The sequence below is a fragment of the Diabrotica undecimpunctata genome, chromosome 4 (genome assembly GCF_040954645.1).
Source record: "Diabrotica undecimpunctata isolate CICGRU chromosome 4, icDiaUnde3, whole genome shotgun sequence".
NCBI lineage: Eukaryota > Metazoa > Arthropoda > Insecta > Coleoptera > Chrysomelidae > Diabrotica > Diabrotica undecimpunctata.
In genome coordinates, this window is record NC_092806.1 from 49,326,287 (window position 1) to 49,351,958 (window position 25,672).

The window sequence follows — 25,672 nt, forward strand, 5'->3', positions numbered from 1 at the left end:
CAATACTGACCTAACTTAATACAACAAAACTGAAATAACAATTATCTTCCTATACATACCGACGCCTCAAAAATAGACCAACATCTTGGAGCATCAGTAATATCTCCTAACGCTGCTAAAACTTTACAATTATCTTCGTTTATTAGCATCCTTACAGCCGAACTGTACGCTCTCTTGGAAGGAGTAAGATTTGCAAAATCGACTCATCACTCCAAAGTAATAATAATTACAGACTCGTCTAAGTTCCATCCATACCATCCAACAGTTATACTCTAACCCTTAAATTGCTTTTTGCTTCACCAATTAGAAATTAAATTATTATGGGTTTCATCACACAGAGGCATATACGAACATGAAAAAGCAGATTTGTATGCTAAAGAAGCAACAACAGTGCGCAAAGTAGTAGCGAGTGATATGAAAGCGGTTATAAAACATAAAATAATGTGTATGTGGCATAACAAGTGGAATACTACTGCAGAGAAACTTAATACAATGAAAACGAGTGTGAAACCGTGGAAATAACTACATATAAGTCGTGCGAACCAAGTAAAAATAGACAGGTTACGCCTGGGTCATACAAGACTAACTCATTCTTACCTATTTACTAGAGTCAATCCTCCTTAGTGTGAGTTTTGTAATAAAGACCTATATGTGTATCATCTACTAATGAAGTGTAACAAACACAACAATATAAGAACTAACCATAACCTTGCAACTAACCTCACATCTATTTTAAAAGAAGACTGGAATTCGGTAAATGTTATAAACTTTTTAAAGAATGTAGGTCTATTTCATCAGTTGTAATTGCAATGTAAATATATTTGTAGAGCAATGTAATGTAACTTATGTCGCAAATAACTTTTAGTAGTTAACCCTACGTTAGGCGAGTGGTATTTTGTAGCGGCCTTGGGCGCGTGGTCGACATATGTAGACCATTTTCTTTTATTATTAATTGACATCTGATATGATAAATTTTTAAAAGGATATTAAAAATTGATTTTTTTATACATATGTTTTAACATAAAATTCGTTTTAATTAATATACATATATCTGTGTATAGGTATTTAAAAAAAAAACGGAAAGCATGTTTTTCTACCTTTATTATTCTGGGATAAGTTTTGAACAACAACATAAAATTCTAAGTGCACTAAAATTAAACCAAATTAATGTAGTTTTCTGATACTAATACATACTAAGCTTACCTAATATTATAAAATTGACAAAAAAAATCATTTGAAAGTCATGAAAGTGAGCACAAAATAAGTATATATTTAGTCGGTCAAACAGCTAGTGCACATATCTGCCATGTGTTGTTTGCATGCGTAATGGTTGCATTTTACACAAGCTTTTCTTGTAGATTTATTGCAGGCTCGACGACAAATATGACAACGTCCTACGTAATTTTCTGGTTTTGCCGGTGGAACAGGCGGGGCTTCAATTCCAAGAAGAGCACGCGCGCGTCTTCTTAGGTCTACTGGCACGTAGGTGTTAGTTGACCTCGCCTCTATCTGAGGCTTGATCAATTCCCAAGCAAATTGCTCAATAAACTCACTTCTCTTGACTTTGGTTTCAAAGGGATGATTTCTTTATATACGCAAAGAGCGTTTATACCCGATATATTCAAAAGATCGAAAAATATTACCATTGGCCAACGACACGTGTTTCTTGCAACATTGTAGTTTACACATAACTTATCGACACAATCTACACCAATTTTAGTTTTATTATATCGGGTGACGATATCAGGTTTTTTGGAATCCCCTGTTTTTGGATCAATGGCATTATTGTGGTGCATTGAAGATACCAAAATAACAGACTTGTTTCTTTTGGGACAATAGGACACCAACGTCATATCCTCCTGAAAACCAAAGATAGAGGTTTTCTCTTCTCTTTTTTTATTAGGCAAGAACTCAGCGGGGATCTCACGCTTATTCATGCGTAAAGAGATAAGTTAATTTTTTTTATGTAGCAATTTTCTAGTCAATGGAATACTAGTGAACCAATTATCGCCTGTAATATTACGATGAGTTTCCTCTATTGGCTGCACCAATCGTAGTACAATATCTTCAGCAGTATTGCTAACCTTATACGGGCCATCAGGTTGAGTTCCGACATATGTTTCAAGATTGAAACTGTAAAAGGTTTTTGCATCAACCAGCGCAAACATCTTTATCCCATACTTCGCTGGTTTATTGGGTATATATTGCTTGAATGAGCAGCGTCCTCTAAAAGCAAATAATTGCTCGTCAACAGTCAGATACGCACTAGGAATGACATTGTTTTGAAAATTAGCCAAGAAATTTTCTAATGGGTGCTAATTTGTCCCTTCTTTCTGTTCGTGTATTGATAACATCAAATTTTAAACAACGGAGTATAAATCTAAACCGTTTTTCGCTCATAACGAGGTAACATGATTCGACTCCATTGCATTTGGAATTATCCCATACTTTGCGAGCGTTTTTTCTTGAACTTCTTAGTGTTCCTATTAAAAACAAAATTCCTATCAAAGCTCTTATCTCCGTTTCATCAGTTAATCTAGCATCCAGTTCCCTACAAAATCGCTCTTTTATGTTCTGAATATATATATATATATATATATATATATATATATACATATATATATATATATTGTTATGATGTGTTTTTTGTTTGAATGATGAGCAATGAGTATTTTTAATAATATAGGGTTTTTATCGCGGTTCTCAAAGAATTAGCTTGTAAGTACTTTTTAAAATTATCTTTATTATAACTATTATGAAACACACATATATATCTAACCTAGCCAATGTAAATTTAAAATAAACTATCTTTAAATTGATGTTCTTATAAAACTAATTAAATTCTATAGACAATGTTAAATTTAAACAAACTATCTTCAAAATTGAAATTGTTATGATATTAACTAAATTATATTAACAAAATTTTGTACCTTTCTTTCACTGAATGCCTAAATGAACTGTTTTCCACTATATATATTCTAATCACCACTGAAAGTCTTCGTACTTCGGTTATCCTTGTTTTTGTGAAATTTCTTTTTCCAATTATCAGCTTCTACTAATTTAAGATATATTTTTCTTCACCAGCATTTATATACCACCAATCAAACCAGCAAACAGCATTTATATTTATTCTTCTTTTCAATATACCAATATCCAATTATTATAAGTTGATTTATATTAATCTCCAACCATAATATAATTTAATTTATTCCAATATACTTTTATAATCTCCAATAATTATTTGTGTATAATTATAAATGTGCATTAAATTATATGCATAATTTTTAATCTTCATTTAACTCACTATATTAAACTATTGGACTATTTGTACTTGATTCACTGACTCTAACTAACTTTCATAATAAACTGCTTGACTTCTGACTAAAAACTTAAAAACTTCTTAAAACTCTTCTGACTGCACTATCTAAAACTTTTCTGACTAAAAACTTTCAAAAACTGCCATCTTGAATCCAAATCACGGGTATTTATATCATTTGGATATTCTAGAACTATCTCGTAAGATATCATGTTCCAATTTGTTCCATTAACTACTTGTCTGAATTTTCTGGAACAAACCATTTCGCAAACATGGCCATCTCCGGAGATCCAGAGAATTCCATTCTTTTCTATTAATAATTTTGTTGACATTTAGGCTTTTCAGATCAGAATAAACATTCAAATTAGTAACTAACACTCTAATTTAATAAAATACACATTTCAAACAATATAACCCCACTTATATTCGTAATTATGATTCTTAATTTGACACTTGGAGTATGTATAGTTGGTTGCCTAGGCACATGGCTCACTTAAATCTATTTACAACATTAAAATTACTAAAATACAACTTTTTACAATTATTATATGCTAATTTATTAAAAATGCCCTCACATAAATATATTTTTATTAAATTCTCTAGTATATAACTTATTTAAAACAACCAAATATCTAATATTATGTAGTATATAACTTATAAATTATTTTCTATAAACCTTAATTGTCACAATACCCCAAAAATAATATTTAAAATAAATAATTTACTTATTATTTTTTTTAAATATTAATTTTCTCATACCTTATTAAATTTAATAAATTAATAATTCAATTTTTTTTTTTTTTTTTTTTTTTTTTTTTATTTAAAATGTGTTAAATACATCCCTGTTCGCTGTCTATATCAAAGCAGAGAACAACGGATCACAGTTCGGCTATTCTATGGTCAAACTGTCATGTCAAATGGAGAGAATAAAATATAACCTTAATTAAAAATATAATGGATATTATGTTCTGTTTATTTATAGACAAATTTTAGGAATTATTTCCATATAACAAGCTTTCATCCATATGAATTGGTAAGTTTTACACTTTATTATTATATTAGAAAGACATTTACACAATCAATTCTGTATCTAACCCCAAATTATGATTTTTAGGGTACCAAACAATTTCCATATGTACAAAATTCAACAAGTATGATGTCAAATTTATTCACAACAAAGAAATCTACCATCTATCTATGAAATGGATCTATCAGTAAGTTTTTTTTTTTAAATTCTTTTCTTTGTTTAGTTGACATATTGGGCATTGGTTAGTAATTTCTTTTGCTATACTTATGTCATTCTTTGCAAAATAATTGTCCCTAAATAGCATCCATAGCTTTCTTGAACCAATATGCATATAATTGTTATGTAAATTTTTCAATATTTTCTTTGCTAAAGTTCTAGTTATTACATATACTTCTATGCCATTTATTATTTTATAATATACCCCATCTTTCCTAAGGACTTTTTGTTTTTCACTCAAATTGATCTGATCTCTTATAATTTCTTCTTTAGAATATAATCCAGTACTTTCTACTAAATGATTTAATCCAATTTTTATTGTTCGCTGCCCTTTTTGTGATGTATTTTCTAACCTTGATAAAGCATCTGCCACTATATTGGATTTTCCAGAAATGTATTTGATTTCAAAGCAGTATTCACTAAGTATTAGACTCCACCGATGTATTCTACTGTTTCCATATTTGTTATTTAATATAGACGTTAAAGCTTGGTGATCTGTTTCTATTGTAAATTCATTACCCAACAAATAAAATCTTAATTTTGTGACACAGTGTATTATACTTGCTAGTTCTAATTCTGAAACTGAGTAACCCTTTTCATGTGGCTTTGTAATTCTTGAAATGAATTGTATTGGGTATTCGACCCCATCATGTATTTGTAATAATACCCCTGATAATCTCTCTATTGATGCATCTGTTCTTAATATGAATGGCTGTGTGTAGTCAGGATAGTATATTTTCAAATTTGACAGAAAAATGTTTTTAATTTCTTGGAATGCTAGTTCTCTTCTCTGATCCCATCTCCATTTTACACCTTTTCTCAGTAGTTCAAGTAATGGAATTTCTTTTATACTTAGATCTGGTATCATCCTTTTATAATAATTAATTATTCCAATGAATCCTCTTAAAGTTCTTAAATTGTGTGGTGTTTTATATTCCTGAATGACTTGTGTCCGTTCTGGATCCATTTCGATTCCCTTAGTGTTAAGTTTATAACCTAGATATATGACTTCTTTTTGAAAAAATGTACATTTTTCTTGATTTATTTTTAGTCCAACTTTGTCTAATCTATTTATTATAATTTTTAGGTGTTTCTCATGATCTTCAGCCGTTTTAGAAAAAATTAATATATCATCAATGTAGTGAATTACAAAATGTTCATATTGATCCAAAATATCATGAAGACATCTACATAGAGCACTGCAAGATGATTGAAGTCCAAATGGTACTACTTTGAATTGATATACTACTCCATCTATCTGAAATCCTGTATACTGTCTACTTTTTCTTTCTAGAGGTATTAACCAGAAACTATGCTGTAAATCGATTTTAGTGAAAAATGACATTCCTGTAATTCTTCCTAATATTCCATCTATACTCAGTGGAGCTTCAAATTGCTTTTCAGTAATCTTGTTAATATTCCTTGCATCCAAACATAACCTGATTTCACCTGATCTCTTTCGTACTACTACTATGGGATTTATAAAACGTGTGTCTGCTTTCTCAATGATTCCATCTTCTAACATATTATTAATTGTTTTGTTTACTTCTTCTCTGTATTTATATGGTATTGGGTATGATTTTGTTTTAAAATCTTTTTCCTCCTTAACTCTTATACTATGGATATAATTCTGTGCAATTCTATTTTCTTTATTGACAAGTCCCTTGTGTTGCTGCAATATGGAAATGACTATTGATTTATATTCTTCAGGGCAATTTAAAACTTTCATTATATCTTCTTCTTTACAAATAAAATTATTCTTCATTATGTACTCATTATTCCTTGCTTCCAATTTTACGCACTCCGCCTCGTAGGCATCCATCTGCTTAAAATTTTCATTCCTTAAATATTCACTACAATAATTATTCTTTACATTCTTTTGGGACATTTCCCTATCATCAAAATACATTTCTTCTTCATAAACATCATTATTTTCTTTTAATAATATCCTATCAACTCTTATTCCTTCTTCCACCTCATCTTTCTGCATAAATTTAATTATTTGCCCTTCCAAAGTTACCATTTTTTCTTCAAAATCTATCTTTACTTTCTTCTTTTCCAATTCATCATTTCCCATTAATATATCAACACATAAATCCTTGACAATAAATCCTTGCATATTAATTTCTTTATTAAGAATATTAATTTTAAAATTGGCTAGTTTATCAATTTCACCCAACTTCTTATTATTTGCACCAATAATTTTAATTTTTGGAATCTTTATTATATCTGATAGTTTTAATGTATTAAAAATAAAATTCTCCGAGACTAAAGTACTTTCTGAACCAGTATCTATCATAATTTTAATCATTTTATTTTTGGCCAAAGCATTTATATAAATTAAATTAATAGAGTCAATAATTTTATCCTCATCTAAAGAAATAAATTCAGAAGGTTTTTCATAATAGCAATGGCCTAACTTGTAATTCAGAAAGTTTACTGCACAAAATTTTGATTATTAGAATTGTCAGATTGTATCTGACCACTTGGATCTGATGTCCTATGTCTTTCCCTACTATGACTTCTACTCACATTTTCTTGCCTTGTACTATTTCGTTCCCTGTCTTCGCAGCTTCTATTCCTTCGAACACAATTTACCTGTCTGTTATAGTTAGGTCGCTCTGTATTTCTTCTATTATTAAAATCTTGTCTATTATTATTAGTACTGTCATTAAAATGTTGTCTATTATAATTAGTATTATTATTAAAATTTTGTCTATTATAACTAGTATTATTATTAAAGTTCTGTCTATTTGGATTACTGTTATTATTATTAAAATTTTGTAAATTATTACCATACCTAGTATTAATGTTATATGATTGTCTATATTGTTGATTATCAATTTTATTATATTGAAAGTTATTGTTGTTTTTTCTGTTGTTATTATTACTTGTCATATTGCCTCTTTGTATTCTTTGAATAAAATTAATAAAACTATCTATTGTTTGAATATTTTGTACAGTTACTGTTTGCACAACATCTCCATCAAAATGTCTAGATACATTTAAGACTGTTTCATCCTCTCTAAGTGGTGGTTCTAAATATTTTGCAACTGTTATCAATTTCAATGCATAATCTACCATATTTGATTTTAAATTTTGATTATACTTTCCAAAATATAGAATTTCTCTAAACTTGGCTTGCTCTAGTTCACCCCAATAATAATTTAAAAATTTATTTTCAAATGTTTGAAAATTATCTAAATCATTCTCAATACTAGCAAACCAAGTTGCTGCATTGTCATTTAATGTCACTCTAATATAATCTTTAATATCATTAATATTATTCACAAATCTTAATTTATGTTTTAAACTATTTATGTATACTCTAGGATGCAAATTTTTTATATTACCAGAGAATTTAATCCCAGTCTCATTTGTTAAATTTAAGTAAGGTCTCCCTATGTCTCTCATTTGTGAAATATCATCTATTCTCTGTTCCACATTTCTTATTTGATTACTATTTATTTGGATATTTTGTTGTATATCGTCAAATGTTCTTCTGTGTTTCTCCTGTCTTCATTAATTTTTACTTCTAAGTTACATTTCTCCAACTCTATTTTCTGTTTTATATCTATTTTATTATCTTGAATAATCCTCTTTACTTCTGTCCTCTCATTTTCTATCCTTTTCTTGTAGTCATTCCGTATACTTTTTATTTCATTTGCTACTTTTTTCTCTGAAGTTTGAAGTTTTTTATCCATTTGTTTTTCTATTTGCTTTACAATTTTATTATTATTATCTTCTATTTTCTTTTCTAATTTTCTATAATTCTCTTCCAATTTCTGTTCTATTTTTTTTATGTCTTCTTTGACTTCTTTTGTATTCTCTTCCATTTTTTTAGTATTCTCTTCCATTGTCTTGTTCATCTGCATCATTAATGACATCAAAGCTGCCATATTGACATTTTCCTCTCTTTCTGGATTCATTTCTGCAGTATCTTGTGGAACTTGAACTAAACTCTCCTCTTGTATAGGTTGTGTTTCTACTTCCACATCTTCTTCATTCTTTTTGCTTCTTGTACCTTTCTTTCCTTGAGACATTTTGAGACTTTACTTGTTCAAATATAATTAAAAATAAAATCTATAATTTTTTCTTTCTACTGATAATTAATTTAATTATATGAGAGCACTTATCTTCCCAAACTAATTCTTTTAAATAGAGAGCCACCGCGTTGGGTGCCAAATTGTTATGATGTGTTTTTTGTTTGAATGATGAGCAATGAGTATTTTTAATAATATAGGGTTTTTATCGCGGTTCTCAAAGAATTAGCTTGTAAGTACTTTTTAAAATTATCTTTATTATAACTATTATGAAACACACATATATATCTAACCTAGCCAATGTAAATTTAAAATAAACTATCTTTAAATTGATGTTCTTATAAAACTAATTAAATTCTATAGACAATGTTAAATTTAAACAAACTATCTTCAAAATTGAAATTGTTATGATATTAACTAAATTATATTAACAAAATTTTGTACCTTTCTTTCACTGAATGCCTAAATGAACTGTTTTCCACTATATATATTCTAATCACCACTGAAAGTCTTCGTACTTCGGTTATCCTTGTTTTTGTGAAATTTCTTTTTCCAATTATCAGCTTCTACTAATTTAAGATATATTTTTCTTCACCAGCATTTATATACCACCAATCAAACCAGCAAACAGCATTTATATTTATTCTTCTTTTCAATATACCAATATCCAATTATTATAAGTTGATTTATATTAATCTCCAACCATAATATAATTTAATTTCTTCCAATATACTTTTATAATCTCCAATAATTATTTGTGTATAATTATAAATGTGCATTAAATTATATGCATAATTTTTAATCTTCATTTAACTCACTATATTAAACTATTGGACTATTTGTACTTGATTCACTGACTCTAACTAACTTTCATAATAAACTGCTTGACTTCTGACTAAAAACTTAAAAACTTCTTAAAACTCTTCTGACTGCACTATCTAAAACTTTTCTGACTAAAAACTTTCAAAAACTGCCATCTTGAATCCAAATCACGGGTATTTATATCATTTGGATATTCTAGAACTATCTCGTAAGATATCATGTTCCAATTTGTTCCATTAACTACTTGTCTGAATTTTCTGGAACAAACCATTTCGCAAACATGGCCATCTCCGGAGATCCAGAGAATTCCATTCTTTTCTATTAATAATTTTGTTGACATTTAGGCTTTTCAGATCAGAATAAACATTCAAATTAGTAACTAACACTCTAATTTAATAAAATACACATTTCAAACAATATAACCCCACTTATATTCGTAATTATGATTCTTAATTTGACACTTGGAGTATGTATAGTTGGTTGCCTAGGCACATGGCTCACTTAAATCTATTTACAACATTAAAATTACTAAAATACAACTTTTTACAATTATTATATGCTAATTTATTAAAAATGCCCTCACATAAATATATTTTTATTAAATTCTCTAGTATATAACTTATTTAAAACAACCAAATATCTAATATTATGTAGTATATAACTTATAAATTATTTTCTATAAACCTTAATTGTCACAATATATATATATATATATATATATATATATATATATATATATATATATATATATATATATATATATATATATATATATATATATCTTTAAGGAATATGACCGTTTAATTTAATATAAAAAATGTGCACTCGTAAGTGAAAGGGATATTTTCGGTCAATTTGGAGATTAAAAAAGAAAAGAGTTGTGCTACTTTATCTTTTTATTGAATACGTTTCGCCCACTGTTCAATGGGCATCGTCAGTTCATCTAAAAGAATGGTATTAGCGATACATCTAATATAAAAAACAATAAGTAAACGATCTTACCTTTAAAAGATCTGTAGCATTAAGATATTAGTATGGTGAAGACACATCAAAAATTAATTTACTAAATAAAACAGCAAAAAACACAGAATGCCGGAAGATTCCCAATTTAAGTAATTTTATATTAATTAGTTTTATAATTTAACTTTTAAAAACATTGATGGATTCTAAAATCTATCAAAAAAAATTTAATTGTCAATTTTGGAATGTTATATTAACAACGGCAAGGCTAGGGATCTTGACTGTCATGATCATATCATGCAAAATAAAGTATTTGAAAGTTCGAATGTCAGAACTGACAATCAGATGGTGAGATTGAAGGAAAAGTTTTTTTAGATGCCAACATAAATGTTATGATATAATAAAAGAAGTTGAAGAAGAAACCAATAATTTAAAAGTAGAATACGAAAGAATCAATTTTGTAGTATTAGTGCATGGTAAATTTGGCTTAAGTTGCTGATATCAGTTCTCTTATTTAATGCATTAGGTTGTTTCAAAATATGACACATCTCCATAAACTGTCTCTTATTAAGGTTACGTTCTCTACAGAGAATTCTAACACCATCAAAATTCACAGTATGTTTGGTGTTGATTGCATGTTCTGCAAGGGCACAAGTATGTTTAGAAAGTTTAATGTCACTACGATGTGAAGTAAGGCGTCCTTTAAGGGAACGGCCAGTTTGACCAATATAACATGCATCACATTCAGAACAGGGTATGTGATAGACTACATTCACTTGTTCCAAAAAGGAAAGAGGTGTTTTAATTTTAGAAAACAAGTTCCTGACAGTCTTTGAATTATTGATAGCAATCTTAACCGGGATATTGTTCTGTTTGTACAATTTAATAAGCTTTTCAGTAACATATGGGAAATAGGGTAGTGAAGAGTAATGGGTGGTGGAAGTTGCAATGTTAGGAGAAAGTAGAGTATTGTTGTTCATAATATTATTAGAAATCATTCTAAGTTGATCGCCATTAGGTAAATCATCAATAGAAGACCCAAAACTTGTTGAAAAAAGGTATTTATTTATGAGAGATGTAGGGTAAGAATTGTCAGATAGTATACTTCTGAGTAACAAAAGAGAATCCCTTTTGTTATCAGGATGTGTTAACCTATGGACCCTACAGCTGAGTGCTTTTATAAGATTTATTTTGTATTTGAACGGATGGCAAGAATGATAGTTAAGGAACCTATTACTAGCCATAGGTTTCCTGTACCAACTTGTAGTTAGTGTATTGTCATTATTTCTAAAGAGACGCATGTCTAAGAAAGGAATACTATTGTTAGAAGGATCCTCAAGTTCATAAGTAAACTGTAAGTGAGGATCAAAATCATTAAAAATCGATAAGGTAGACTCTACTTTCTCAAAGGGTAAGGCTAACAAAAGGTCATCAACATACCGTTTAACAAAAGGGATATGGAAATCTATAAGACCCAAACATTCAGATATCAAGTCATCAAGGACAAAGTTAACAAGGATGGGAGATATGGATGAACCCATTGGTGTACCAAAAATTTGTAAGTAATATTTATCATTGAAAACCAAAAAATTAGTGTCAAACACTAATTGCAAAAGCTCTACAAATACGTCCCAGGAAACGGGGGAGTTTGGTTGGATAGTGTTCCAATGATTTCTTAAAGAAGTGAGAACACTAGAAAAAGGAAGGTTAGTGAAAAGTGATACTACATCAAAGCTCACCAAAATGTAATTAAGTGGTAGTTTAAAATTGTTAATAAATGCACTAAATTGAAAAGAATCAAAAATATTATAAGAATTGTGATAATCATAGGATTTAGATAGAATATCAGTTAGAAATTTAGCAATGTGTATATTTGGTGAATTGATAGAAGAAACAATAGGTCTCATACTAAGAGTTGGTTTATGTATTTTAGGTAAACAGTAAAATCTTGGTGAATAACCATCATAGTTATGCAGAGATTTAGCTATGGTTTGGTTTATGACCTTAATATCCTTTAAATGCGTAATAAACTTGTTAATTCTATTAGTAAACTTAGAGCAAGGGTTGGAGGGAAGGAGTTGATAATAACGACTATCATCCAACAAGGACTGGCTAAGAGATATGTATTGATCTCTATCCATGAGAACTGTGGCATTACCCTTATCGCTAGTGAGGACCAAAAGGTTTGGGTGATTTTTTAAAAAAGATACTGTTTCCCTATATACACTATCAATGATCGATATGGAATGCTTAGGACGTTTGGTATAATTCAATAAAATGTTATTGGAATAAGACCTAAGGGATAAAAGGTCTGAGTCATCTGCATATGACAAAATATTCTCAACATCAGCAAGAATCCTATTAATGGAATAATCCTTGAAAGATGGTTGAAGGCCAAATTTTGGTCCCAAAGATAAAAGTTTAAGAATGTCTTGAGGAACATCAACATTGGAAAGATTTTTAATCCATTTAGGATTAAAAGGAATTTTGTGAAACTCCGGGGTATCTAAATTATCTAACTTCTTTTGAAGGCGTAAGATTGATTTCTGGTAATAGAAATTGAATTTTCTGTGTAAAGAAGTCTCAAAAGTGTCAAGTAAAGGGACAGGAAGAACCTGGTCTAAGAACTCAGTGATATTTTTAATTTGATTAGTAATGAATTTAATGTCTGAATGAACCTTCGAAATATGAAAATTAAGCAATCGTGCCCTCACCTGCCTGTTGAGTGATTGACTCAGGTGTTGAATAGTGGGACTAATGGTCCCCGTGGTAGAAGAAAGAATTGTAGAAGTACAATCAATGATAAATCTGGGAATCTTCCGTGTTCTCCTACATTCTAATAAGAAAGTTCTTCTTGCTTCCGCTGTAGCTAACTTTTCAACTAAATTTGTCCATCTCTTGAGTTTCTTCACTGTAGTTTCTCCATAGATGCGCTTAGTCTTAGCATAGAATCCCTCTGTACATGAAGACATTTTTAAGGAATATGACCGTTTAATTTAATATAAAAAATGTGCACTCGTAAGTGAAAGGGATATTTTCGGTCAATTTGGAGATTAAAAAAGAAAAGAGTTGTGCTACTTTATCTTTTTATTGAATACGTTTCGCCCACTGTTCAATGGGCATCGTCAGTTCATCTAAAAGAATGGTATTAGCGATACATCTAATATAAAAAACAATAAGTAAACGATCTTACCTTTAAAAGATCTGTAGCATTAAGATATTAGTATGGTGAAGACACATCAAAAATTAATTTACTAAATAAAACAGCAAAAAACACTAGTACACACAGCACTAATACTACAAAATTGATTCTTTCGTATTCTACTTTTAAATTATTGGTTTCTTCTTCAACTTCTTTTATTATATCATAACATTTATGTTGGCATCTAAAAAAACTTTTCCTTCAATCTCACCATCTGATTGTCAGTTCTGACATTCGAACTTTCAAATACTTTATTTTGCATGATATGATCATGACAGTCAAGATCCCTAGCCTTGCCGTTGTTAATATAACATTCCAAAATTGACAATTAAATTTTTTTTGATAGATTTTAGAATCCGTCAATGTTTTTAAAAGTTAAATTATAAAACTAATTAATATAAAATTACTTAAATTGGGAATCTTCCGGCATTCTGTGTTTTTTGCTGTTTTATTTAGTAAATTAATTTTTGATGTGTCTTCACCATACTAATATCTTAATGCTACAGATCTTTTAAAGGTAAGATCGTTTACTTATTGTTTTTTATATTAGATGTATCGCTAATACCATTCTTTTAGATGAACTGACGATGCCCATTGAACAGTGGGCGAAACGTATTCAATAAAAAGATAAAGTAGCACAACTCTTTTCTTTTTTAATCTCCAAATTGACCGAAAATATCCCTTTCACTTACGAGTGCACATTTTTTATATATATATATATATATATATATATATATATATATATTCGTTGAACAAACTATTATTCGAAATGATTGCGTCAGACAAAAAAGTTTAAGACAGTCAATTACAAGCATTGCATTGGGGGCATCACGTTTTGGTCCGGGTAAGTATGTTAGAAGATTATGAGAACGCGTTCACAATTGTACATTACCACAATCCTTTCTCCACTTTGTCGTCATATCCTTACCTTTGTAAAATTTGCCATCACTAATTTGTTTATCGTCGCTTTGTGATTCATCTTCATCTGATGTGAGTTCTAGTTCTGAGTCAGTCTCATGATCATTTCTTTCCACTATATTTTCATTTTATTCTTCTTCATCTTCCTCATTTTCATCTACTGGGCTCTCGTCTCCACTTGATTCCTCTTCAAACCATCTTAACCATACAGCTGGGTCTGTACTAGTCTGTGTACGCCTTTTCTTAGAGTCAGACATGTTTCTCTGAAACAAAGAAGAAAAATACTGTAAAATTAGGTATCAAAATAATGCATACATTTGTGCAAAACACAAAATTGAATATTTGACAAATATGAATACATTTCTGAGAAGTACAATTCAAGAAAAAACAACACTTACCTAATTTATGACAAGTTTATTATATAAAAACATTCCGTAGGTACCCGAAAAATAATTTCACACTGTTAGGCGCGTGGTCTACAATCATAGACCAATCGTGTTTACACGTGTTTAAAAATTAGCACTTCACTAGCTCGCTGCAACGGACATACTGAACTTATAGATTACGGTGTTATTAATAGCTACTGAACGGCACATCCTCATAGTACATCCCAACTTAAGACAATCGTCGTTCAAACAGATGTGGTCTACAGTCGTAGACCACGCGCCTAACGTAGGGTTAATGTAAAAAATTTCTCATTGAACATTATAACCAGACAAGCAAGATACACAATTATAATATTCGGAAAAATATTGGAAGAAAACTGTTGAGAATCTCAAGAATTGATCGTTCATGTTTTCATGCTTTTTGAGGGAATATCCAAATATAGAAAGAAATTAAAGTAAACAAGATATACCAAAAATAATATTAAAATCAACTATGATAAAATAAATTAGAAAAATTGAAGCAGTTTTTTGAATAACTGTTAAAATTTATAAAAATAAATAATTGTTCTGATATTTATTACGTATAATTTATAAAATAAAAATGTATGTTAAAACCAGTTAACAGTATTGCTTCTATTACAGATTTTAGCAGCTCGTATGATAGATAAAGTTCTGACAATTTGGCCTACCAAACACACATATTACATGTTTATATTAACGAATACATATTATCATCATAAAAATGAAACGCCGCTTTGATAACAACATAATATGATTTACACCCGCCGTGGCAACTTTATGTCACAAACCGGCAAGACCTGTTTCGAGCCGGAAACATATTTTTTACCCTCGCCCTTCATACGAGCACGAAAATACATACATGATACATTTGCAGAGTCACATACGTACGCACACCTACTAATATGATCGTGTGTGATATATGCGGATTAACTACGTATAAAGTTCAGTATAGAGATGCTAGTAATGAAAACTCTGTAGAGTCATGTTACTTTATAGGAACAAAATGCCAGTAAGTATAAATAGTACGATATCGATAAATAGAACGATGGGAAAATTATAAGAAAAACCAATTTGCATATCCAAAATAATATCTGCAGCTAATCAAACTTTAAAGCTCTTAATTAAAGCGATATGCCGGTATCTTATTTGGCACCAATTGTGTTCGTTTGTTCTGATTTAACAAAAATAAACTGCTGACTAAATGTCTTCTTGTGACAAATTGGAGATTATCTAAATAAAAACTTGTGTTTTGGGTATGTTATATTGACGTCTAAACCCACTCTCACCCATCTTCTTTCATCAATTCTATTAATACGTTATTGCAGTCTCTTATTTTAATACCAAGTTACCAATATATTTGACCTTGCATATATGTCTGATATTTTGTTTTTTCTCTACCTAGATGTGCCCTCACAGCTATTCGACAAAGTATCTTCGTTCCTGTTTTTTTCTTTTTTTGGTGGTGTTTATGATCTAGTTTTTTGTTTTGTTTGTTTTGCCATATTCTGTCATTACTCGTCCAAAAATTTTTGGATGCGTTTGTTTATTGTTGTACTTTTTCTCAAATCGCCACAAACCTTGTGCATTTATATAACTAAATATTTGGATTTTATTTTTTCTTTAGTAAATATTTTATTTAATTTAAGTTTGCATCTTAAGGATACAACTGATGTTGCCATAAATTTTGTTTTAGGGACAGAAATCATCATATCGTCTATTTGCGACGACACTGTGAGATTTCGAAAGTTGTTTGCTTTTTCTAACATAGAAATTAGGAATCTCCGTATTGCGATTTATTTACCATCAAAACCGTTGTATCTTTACTTTAAAATTGGCGCCACAATGAGAGAAAGAGAGAGAAATATCACAATGTAGCGCTTTCTCAATAAGCGATCTAGGTGGAGATGACAACGTAAAACGTAACAGCTTAGTTATTACCTATTAGCGTTAGAAGAAAGTGCTTGCAGTTTTTTTAAACAACGTAATAATTGAAAATGTCACGTTTTTGGTGAAAAGGTATCTGTAATTTTGACTAATTTGTTTTTTTCGATGATGTGGTATATTATTTTATCACAGCATTCTTGTAAAATTTTAATAAAAAACAATGTATTAGGTTTTTGTTCCCACATTTATATTGTAAAAAATAATGAATTCATATGTATACGAAAATGGTTGCATTTCGATTTAATTTGAGTCTCTTACCACTCCCTAACACGTGTTTCTGGGTCTACCCGTCAGCAGAGAGAGTTTGTAACAAGACTCAAACCAAATCAAAACGCACGAATGTATATGTGATAACTCAAATAGCAACGTTGAAGATGATAGAGCATTTGCTTTTTGGTGACGTGATTTGGTTTATATATTAATGTACTCTTGTTTCAGAATACTTTTCGATTACGAAGTATATTTATTTAAACTTATAACGTTGTAGGTGCCGAATATAAGATTTTATTAGTTTAATATTTGTCAGATATTAAAGTATATAATGCAGTTTTGATGCATGGGTATTCAATTCATCTTCGATTTTACATAATCAAGTGATATTTTAGTCCTGTCGTCATTATACTGAATCTACAGGTTCACCATCTAGCAGATCCTCAAGTGAACCTCGTCATTATTCTCCGATGAAAGTAGATGGATTAAATATTACTTACGAAAAAACTAAAATACTTGCTGTTTTTGCATCTTTGCAGATAGTGGTGACGTTAATTTAGCCTGAAAATGGGTCACTATCTGTATTTAAACATTTAAATTCATCACCATTTGCATTTGTATACAAAAATCTATCACCATCTATATTTGACCCGCCGTTACACTCGTCTTCTATTGTGACGTGGTTGCACGCGTATAAGCGTCGCCCTCACCTACATCAATTCGACTTATTTCGAGGAAGAATCAATTTAAACATATATAAAACTAAAATGGGTTATACTCACATATCATAGAAAGTCTCATAAACCATTTTTTTTATTGATTTAACAAAACAAAAGTCATAAAATAATATAGATCAAAAGTATAAAAATGTCAAATACATAAAGCAAAAATAATATGATAATATACAAAAGAAATAATCAATACACAAATGAAAAGTTTTAAAAATATTGCACAAATCTAAAAATAATAAATGCATCTACTCAGATTTTTCCTCCTCTATTTCCCAACAGGAAACCTTTCCTCCTCTATTTCATACCTAAATACGTAGGACTGCGTAATACACTAACGGGGAGGCAAGGAATATAGTCCCCCTCGCCTTCAGAACTTGCCGACATTTCACTATCCGTATTATAATTTTGTATCTCTACCTCATCAATTTCACTTCCTTCACTATCATCGAGGTTTTCCAAACTTTCGCTGTTTTCTTCATTTTTAATTTCAGCAAGCCACTGAAGTAATTGACGTTCTTTACGTGAATCCATTTTACTAAAAATGCAAATTAAAATTAACAAAGGGTTCCTACCAAGAGCGCCCATATAGAAATTTGTAGAGGGGGGGGGCAGACGTGTATTTTTGTCAAAATGTTTGTCTATATGTAGTTATAATACGTATAAATATATAATATAATTTGTTATGATTATTTAGTATAATTGTTCTTTCCCGAAAAGCTAGGGGGGTCACGGCCCCCCTTGCCGATGGATATGGGCGTAAATTCATCACCATTTGCATTTGTATACAAAAATCTATCACTATCTATATTTAAACAAGACAGTGTGCTATCTGATATTAAACGTGAGAATTCAACACCATCTTTAGTCCAAGATACAACGGTTTAATGCTCAGAATTCTTTCCTGGTTGAATAATAATGTTTAGTCATATAGTATGGAATTTCTTAAAATTTTGACAGTATAAAACAGCCCAGAGGAGGTGGAAAAACTCGGTGGTCGAAAAAGCTTTTCAAGAAAAACTCATGGCAAAGAATGGTAAGTTTTAAGACAAAAATATTACTTTTTTTTTTCGAAATTAAACTTAATATTCACTTAGTTATGGCTGTTCGAAAGTGGAATATTTTTAAAATCTTACAAAATCCTTTTAATTGACCACTGGTAAAAGTGATATGCTTGAAAATTAACTAAAACTGTAAGTTTAAACTGAAATAAAGTCCGCTTATATTTTTTGTGACGCAGAAAGGAAAAGGCGCCTCCGCCAAAAACCACACTGGTTGAAACTATTAGTTCATTTAAAATTTACTTCATTTACATTTCATTTCATACATTCTGGAAGTTAAGTGGTTTAAGAGGATTACTTTAAAAAATATATATTTTAGTGTTAAAGTTAGTTTACAGTTTAAAGTGACGATACTATTTTCGGAATTTTTCAAAAATCGCTTTTTTTTAGATAACGCAACAACTAAAAACACTACAAAAATGGTACAATACAAAGAAAACAGTTTATACTAGAGATATTAAAGATTTTAGTTTTTATATTTCTATAGGCTTAATATTAAACGGGATATGTAATTGTTTAATGGTTTATTTTCATGCGTTTATTACCCACTTCAAGCCATTTCAGTGCAACCCTGTTTAAAAAGAAGGACTTGAAAAAAAAATTAATATACACCAGTTATTGTTAAGTGTATTATTATGTAAAAGCTTCAATGTGGAGTATACTAAATTTTTTACAAGCCCTTTTTGTAACAACGTATTTTGCCAAAACAAAAATTAAATTATTTTTACTTACCTGGACCAGTTATGCAAAAGAAATATTTTTAAAAATATTGAAATATGGTATCTGATTTCAAGACACTCCATGACGCCAGTGTTTTTCTTTAAAAAAAAACTCTAGTTTTTTTTTCTGTGGTCCACCTTTCTTTGATTGTCACACCTCTAATTGCAATGTAGAAACAGGTACGTGTTCAGTAAAGGTATCAATTGTTCACCTTTGCGTGAAGAGTTGGATGTAAACACACGCCACCGCTATCCGCGATTATGGATAGATGTGGAGGCGGCGATGCAGTCACGATTCATGCAGACGCCGCGGTTTCAACGCATGCAAATTTCTCACAGTTATGAATTTTTATAGAGTGGGCAAACTTCATTAGGGAATAAATAAAACTTCATTTAATGTTAGCATGTTAATAGCCATTATTTTACTATTTTAATTTTTCGCTAATTATAAATAGAAATTATGAACATAATTAGGTCTGCTAAATAGATATTATCATTGCGCCTGAAACCTTTGAAATTAACTTTTCAAAATAATAAAATTTTACTTGTTTTTATTTACTTTTGTAAAAATTTAGAAAGCATACGTTTACTCTATATATGAAGATGAACACAAAAATTAAGTCATTAATTGGACAGAAATCCTTATGCAGCGTTGCAATGGCAGCAACAAGAACTTGCTATAATAGTTATATTATGAAAGTGGCTAGGTCACTGGAATGGTGAAAGCAATCACCTGGACAAAGAGACGTGAAACAGTTCATTACGGAAAATTGAGAAAAATTTATAGCAGACATAATAAGCAAAGCCATGGTAGGTCTGTTCATAGGGCACTGTAAGCTAAATAGGCAGTTGAAGCTAATGGGTTTGACAGATAACGTTCTAAGTATATTCTGCCACCTGGATATAAAACAGCAATTTTACGATAGCCTGGCAAATGTGTGGTTCTTTACATTAGGCGAAGAAAATCCAACGGTAAATAGTTACATGGAAGGTTCAATCTTGAATCTATTAGATCTTTTAAAAAAGGTCATTCTAAAGAAATTTAATGTAGCATTAGATGGTCACAATAGATCTGCAAAAGTCGCTGTGAAATGGGCCTAATGCCTTCTCATTAAATCTATCTATCTATTTATCAAACATAAAAATTGAACAAATCAGAAAAATTTATGATTGTTAAAAATATGAACATCGAAAAAGTGCTGAAAAGGGGACAGCACAAGAAGCTTTAGGAAAAGAATATCCAAGAATAAGCAAACCTTATTTGTGAGACAAGGAAATCAAAGAGAAGATCAAGAAATAAAGAAACTGTATTAAGTATTGCAAAAGGAAGACAAACAAACAATAAATACAATATAAATAATTAAATGGAGAGGTAAAAGGAGAAGTAACCACAATAAAATAAGGCCTAGGAAAAAAGTGCGTGTATATGCAATATATATATATATATATATATATATATATATACATATAAATAAATACATCATCATCATCATCATCATCATGTGCAGCTTTATCAACCGTTTCCAATTACGGTGCAGCCTCCCTTATTTCAATGTTATTTTATGTTCTTATTATTATTTGACGATGTCTTAGTTATATTTTGTTCTAATAATTTGCGCTCATTTGCGCCCATATTTTTCTATTTTGTGCTATTCGAGACCACGTTGTTCCTGTTAATTTTCTAATATCATAATCCCATCTGAGATTTGGGCGTCCCTTTGGTCTCTTAGCGTTCCTGGGGTACCACATAGTTGTTCTAGTGGTCCATCTGTTATCTGTTCTTCTTGCCATATGTCCTGCCCATTGCCATTTCAGGGATTTTATTCTTTGGATTACATCAGTCACCTGGGTTTGCCTCCGTATCCATTCAATTCTTTTACGATCCCTCTTTGTTATCCCTAGCATACATCTTTCCATTGCTCTTTGAGTTACTTGGAGTTTCGACGTTATTTCTCTCTTTAATATCCAAGTTTCACATCCATATGTCAAGACGGGTAATATGCATTGATCAAATACTCTCTTCTTGAGGTATAGTGGCATTTTGGACTTGAAGACTATGGAATTTCGTCCCAATGCTGACCACGCTTGTTTTATTCGTCTGTTGATTTCCGGAAGTAGTGATCCCGATTTATGTATGAGCTGTCCCAGGTATATGTATTCATCTACTACTTCTAGCGAGGTTTCATTAATTTTTATTTCCACGTTGGCGATCAGATCATTGCACATTATTTTAGTCTTTGCTAGGTTCATTTTTAGGCCTACCTCATTGCTGGCTGTATTAAGGTCATTAATTTGCAGTTGTAATTCTTTAGGACTTCTAGCAATTAGAATGATGTCATCAGCGAATCTAAGATGGTTTAGGTATTCTCCATCTATACATAGACCTTGGTTGTTCCAGTCTAATTTCCGGAAGATATTTTCTAAGGTTGCAGTGAAGAGCTTAGGGGATATGGTGTCTCCTTGTCGGACTCCTTTCTGAGTGGGAAATTCTGGGGTATTTTCATATATGCTTACTCTAGCTGTGGCCTCTTTGTATATATTTGCTAGCGTTTCGACATATGGTTTATCTACTCCTTGGTCGACAAGAGCTTCTATGACTGCTCTTGGGTATACGGAGTCAAATGCTTTCTCGAAGTCTATGAATGCTAGCGCCAGTGGTAGATCATATTCTTTTGTTCTGCTCATTACTTCCCTTAATGTTTGAATATGATCCATTGTGCTGAAGCCACTTCTAAAGCCTGCTTGCTCTCGGGGTTGTGCAGCGTCAAGTGTGTTCTGTATTCTGTTGTTAATGATTTTGGTGAATACCTTGTATATCACAGGTAGCAAGCTGATCGGTCCATAATTTCTAATGTCTTCCTTGCTACCTTTCTTGTGAATAAGGATTATGTTGGCTGAATTCCACTTTTTTGGAATATGTCTCGATTTTAGGCAGTCTGTGTATATTTTTGCTAGGATTTTCCAAGTTGTTTTACCAGCAATCTTTAGAAGTTCGGCTGTAACACCGTCATTACCGGCTGCCTTGCCGTTCTTTATGCTCTTAAGAGCTGCCTCTACCTCATCCACGAGAACATCTGGTACATCTTCTTGAACCGCAATTTCTTCTTCGCCTATTTCTTGTGCTTCCGGAGCTTTATATAGACCCTCATAGAATTCGGTTACATGTTTTATTATTTCATCCCTATTTGTGATCCTTTCGTTGTTGTTTCCCAATGCTATTATTTGCTTTCTACCGATTGCCAACTTCCTCTTGGTTTTCCTATAGTTTTTATGGTTTTCGATTGTATTTTGTACAAGTCGTTCATTGTAGGTTTTTATATCTTCTGCGATTTTTTTCCGTATTACTTTGCACAGTTCGGTATATTCAATTCTATTAATATTGGAGTTAATTTTCATTTCTCTTCGTTGTTTCAGGAGAGCTGTTGTTTCATCTGAAAGTTTTCTATTGCTGTTGTGTGCTTGTGATCCTCCAACTTCTTTGGCGCAATTTAAGATTGTTTCCATTAAGTGTGTGCTATTCGTTGGGTCTTGTAATTTTTCTTGAATTAAATTTTGATAGCGTTCCGAGTTGTTGCTTAGGTTAGTGATATTTACCCCTGCAGTTGGTTTCTGGAGTAATTTCATTCTTTCTAGTTTAGTGTTTAGAACGACCCGAGATCTAATTAGTCGGTGATCGCTACCTGTTCGGAATTTGTTGAGCACACTTACATCCTTTATGGTTTTCAGCTTATTAGTTAGGATGAAATCTATTTCGTTCTTGGTAGTTGCATTGGGAGCTAACCATGTCCATTTCCTATTGAGGTTCTTCTTAAAATAGGTATTGGCGATTGAGAGGTTCTGGTAATGTGCGTATTGAACCAGTCTCTCTCCCCTTTCATTTCTTTCTCCAATGCCAAAGTTGCCGACACATTGTTCTTGATTTGATTGTTTACCCACTTTGGCATTAAAGTCCCCGACTAGATACTTAAATTGGCTTTTGTTCCTGTTAAGCACCTCAGTTATTTCATTGTAGAATTCCTCTATTTCCTCATTGGAGTGGGATATGGTTGGTGCATATACTTGCACAATTTGGATGGTGTATCTTCTGGATAGTCTTAGACTTAGACTAGCTACTCTGTCTGAGGTGCTTGCTATGTCGACTATCCTATCCTTCCATTTCTTATTAATTAGGAACCCCACTCCACTTGTTCGTCCATTTTCTGTTCCTTTGTGATAGAGGATGTTGCCCGATTCAAGTTCTATTAACTCTTCGTCCTTTCGTCTTACTTCGCTTATTTCGATGACATCCCATTTAATATTGACTGCTTCATTTTCTAACTCTATGAGTCTTGCCTGGTTCGCTAACGACCTGCATTTATAGGTCGCTACGTATAGTGTTGTTGATCTGTATATATATATATATATATATATACATATATTTATATGTATATATATATATATATATATATATATATATATACATATAAATAAATATATATATATATATCTACGGCATTAAGTGAACTCCGCCCATGTTAAAATTCAGGTTCAATTGAGCTCCGTGGTCAAGTGGATACCGATATACGGAGCTCACTTGACAATTCCGTAATATTGGTTCAGTCGATTCATCAGCATGTAGAGTTTAATAATTTATAAAAATTTTTTGGAGCCCGTAAATACCCCTGTATCATAAATGTTTATCGCTTAGTTCACGTGTATATCTTATAGGGGTCGTTCAGATCTTCTTCATTGTATATTTGAACCATACGTTTATCGGTTTAACTAAGCTCTGAGAGTTTGGCAACTGTGCGATTATACCGTATATTTTCAACATATACCCTGAACGGTTTATATGGGCTCCTTATTTTTATCTACTGTTTGTAGTCAGTGGAATGTCATACGCATAACACTGTGTAACAGAGGATATCATATTACCTGGTATAACTACGTACTAAAATGTAACTGGTTCTTTAAAAAACAGGTATGAAGATACAAAAGGATTTGGGCTTATTATTGAATGGAATGTTCGCTTGCATAGAAAATTTTATTTTTTCTGTATTTTTAAAGATGTTGTTTTTTCATTTAATATAATTTTATTAGTTCAATGCCGAACTTGATGTTTTTTTAATTACAGAAATTTCGTAATATATTTTGTTTACGTGAGTGTCTTTGTACATTTTATGTAAGCATCTGATTAATAAAAACTACTTTTATTTTATTCAATCTTCTGCGATATATTGTATAAAGCTTTTTTAATATTTTAGTTCTGGTCTTATTTGTGTACTACATGTGATATCTCGATAGAAGGTTATCTCAAAATAAATATGGTTAAGTGCTACAATAGATATTTTTGTGTTAAAATGGGTAGTAGTGTGCACAAAAAGAAAGAATGGTTAATTTGTCTAACAAGGTATATTCGGCAGCAGAAGCATATAGTACAAGCGTCTATGTTTTAAGGGCGGAAGGACGTGCGCCTCATTTTTAGCTGACACGCTTGCGAAGAATATTATTTCTGGTCCTCAATTTACCTTTTAGTTTTAAACAATAATCTATGACTGACCCGGTGTGATACAAACTATTTTCAAGGAATTTATAGGAAGTCTACAGTTCAATGATTTTATGACAAGATTGGATGTTCAGTTTTGTGAAAACGTCTATGTTGTGGAAATTGAAGGAGCACCCACGAATTTTTCAGGGGTTTTGGCTGAAAATTTATTCATAGTTTATTTTTATTGTGCAATAATAGGTGTCTCGTCTATATAATAGAAGTCCTAGTATCTACCGGTATGGATCGTTTGTTTGTGTAAATGTTATACAGTGTAGGTGCCTTTATGCTACCCCAAGCGAGACCGTTCTTCATCTGCTACTCTTACCAGTGAGTGATACAAAAAATATTCTCTTATGTTGGCATACGCAGACAATGTAAGTGAGCTTGTTATCTAAGGGGATATCATATAGTTTTTGGAGAAATATTCTGTAATTTAAGGTGTCGTAAGCGGCATTTAGATTGAAAAATACCACCCCTGATACCGGATATTTTTCGTACCCGTCTTTTTTTTTGCCAGGTTTAAGCAAGGTAACAACTTTGGCTTGTCTCTAAATTTTGGCTATCTCCATAAT

General features: G+C 30.9%; 2 protein-coding genes across 2 annotated transcripts; both read right to left on the bottom strand.

The window, feature by feature from the left end:
* Window positions 1–1,520: 1,520 nt before the first annotated feature.
* Window positions 1,521–1,937, bottom strand: LOC140438656 (uncharacterized). Its single transcript, XM_072528308.1, has one exon. It carries the CDS (start codon window positions 1,935–1,937, stop codon window positions 1,521–1,523), a length of 417 nt encoding a protein of 138 aa, XP_072384409.1.
* A 352-nt stretch (window positions 1,938–2,289) lies between these two features.
* Window positions 2,290–13,356, bottom strand: LOC140438657 (uncharacterized). Its single transcript, XM_072528309.1, has 2 exons — window positions 12,124–13,356; window positions 2,290–2,574 (listed from the first exon to the last, which is right to left on the bottom strand). The coding sequence occupies exons 1-2, from the start codon at window positions 13,354–13,356 to the stop codon at window positions 2,290–2,292; spliced, it is 1,518 nt and encodes a 505-aa protein (XP_072384410.1).
* Window positions 13,357–25,672: the final 12,316 nt, after the last annotated feature.

Excerpts from the sequence above, each read along its gene's own strand:
- LOC140438656 (XM_072528308.1), bottom strand. The coding sequence starts at position 1,937 with ATGAATAAGCGTGAGATCCCCGCTGAGTTCTTGCCTAATAAAAAAAGA.
- LOC140438657 (XM_072528309.1), bottom strand. The coding sequence starts at position 13,356 with ATGTCTTCATGTACAGAGGGATTCTATGCTAAGACTAAGCGCATCTAT. Across the intron at positions 2,575-12,123 it reads TACCACTTAATTACATTTTG|AACATAAAAGAGCGATTTTG; the intron begins GTGAGCTTTGAT and ends ATATATATTCAG.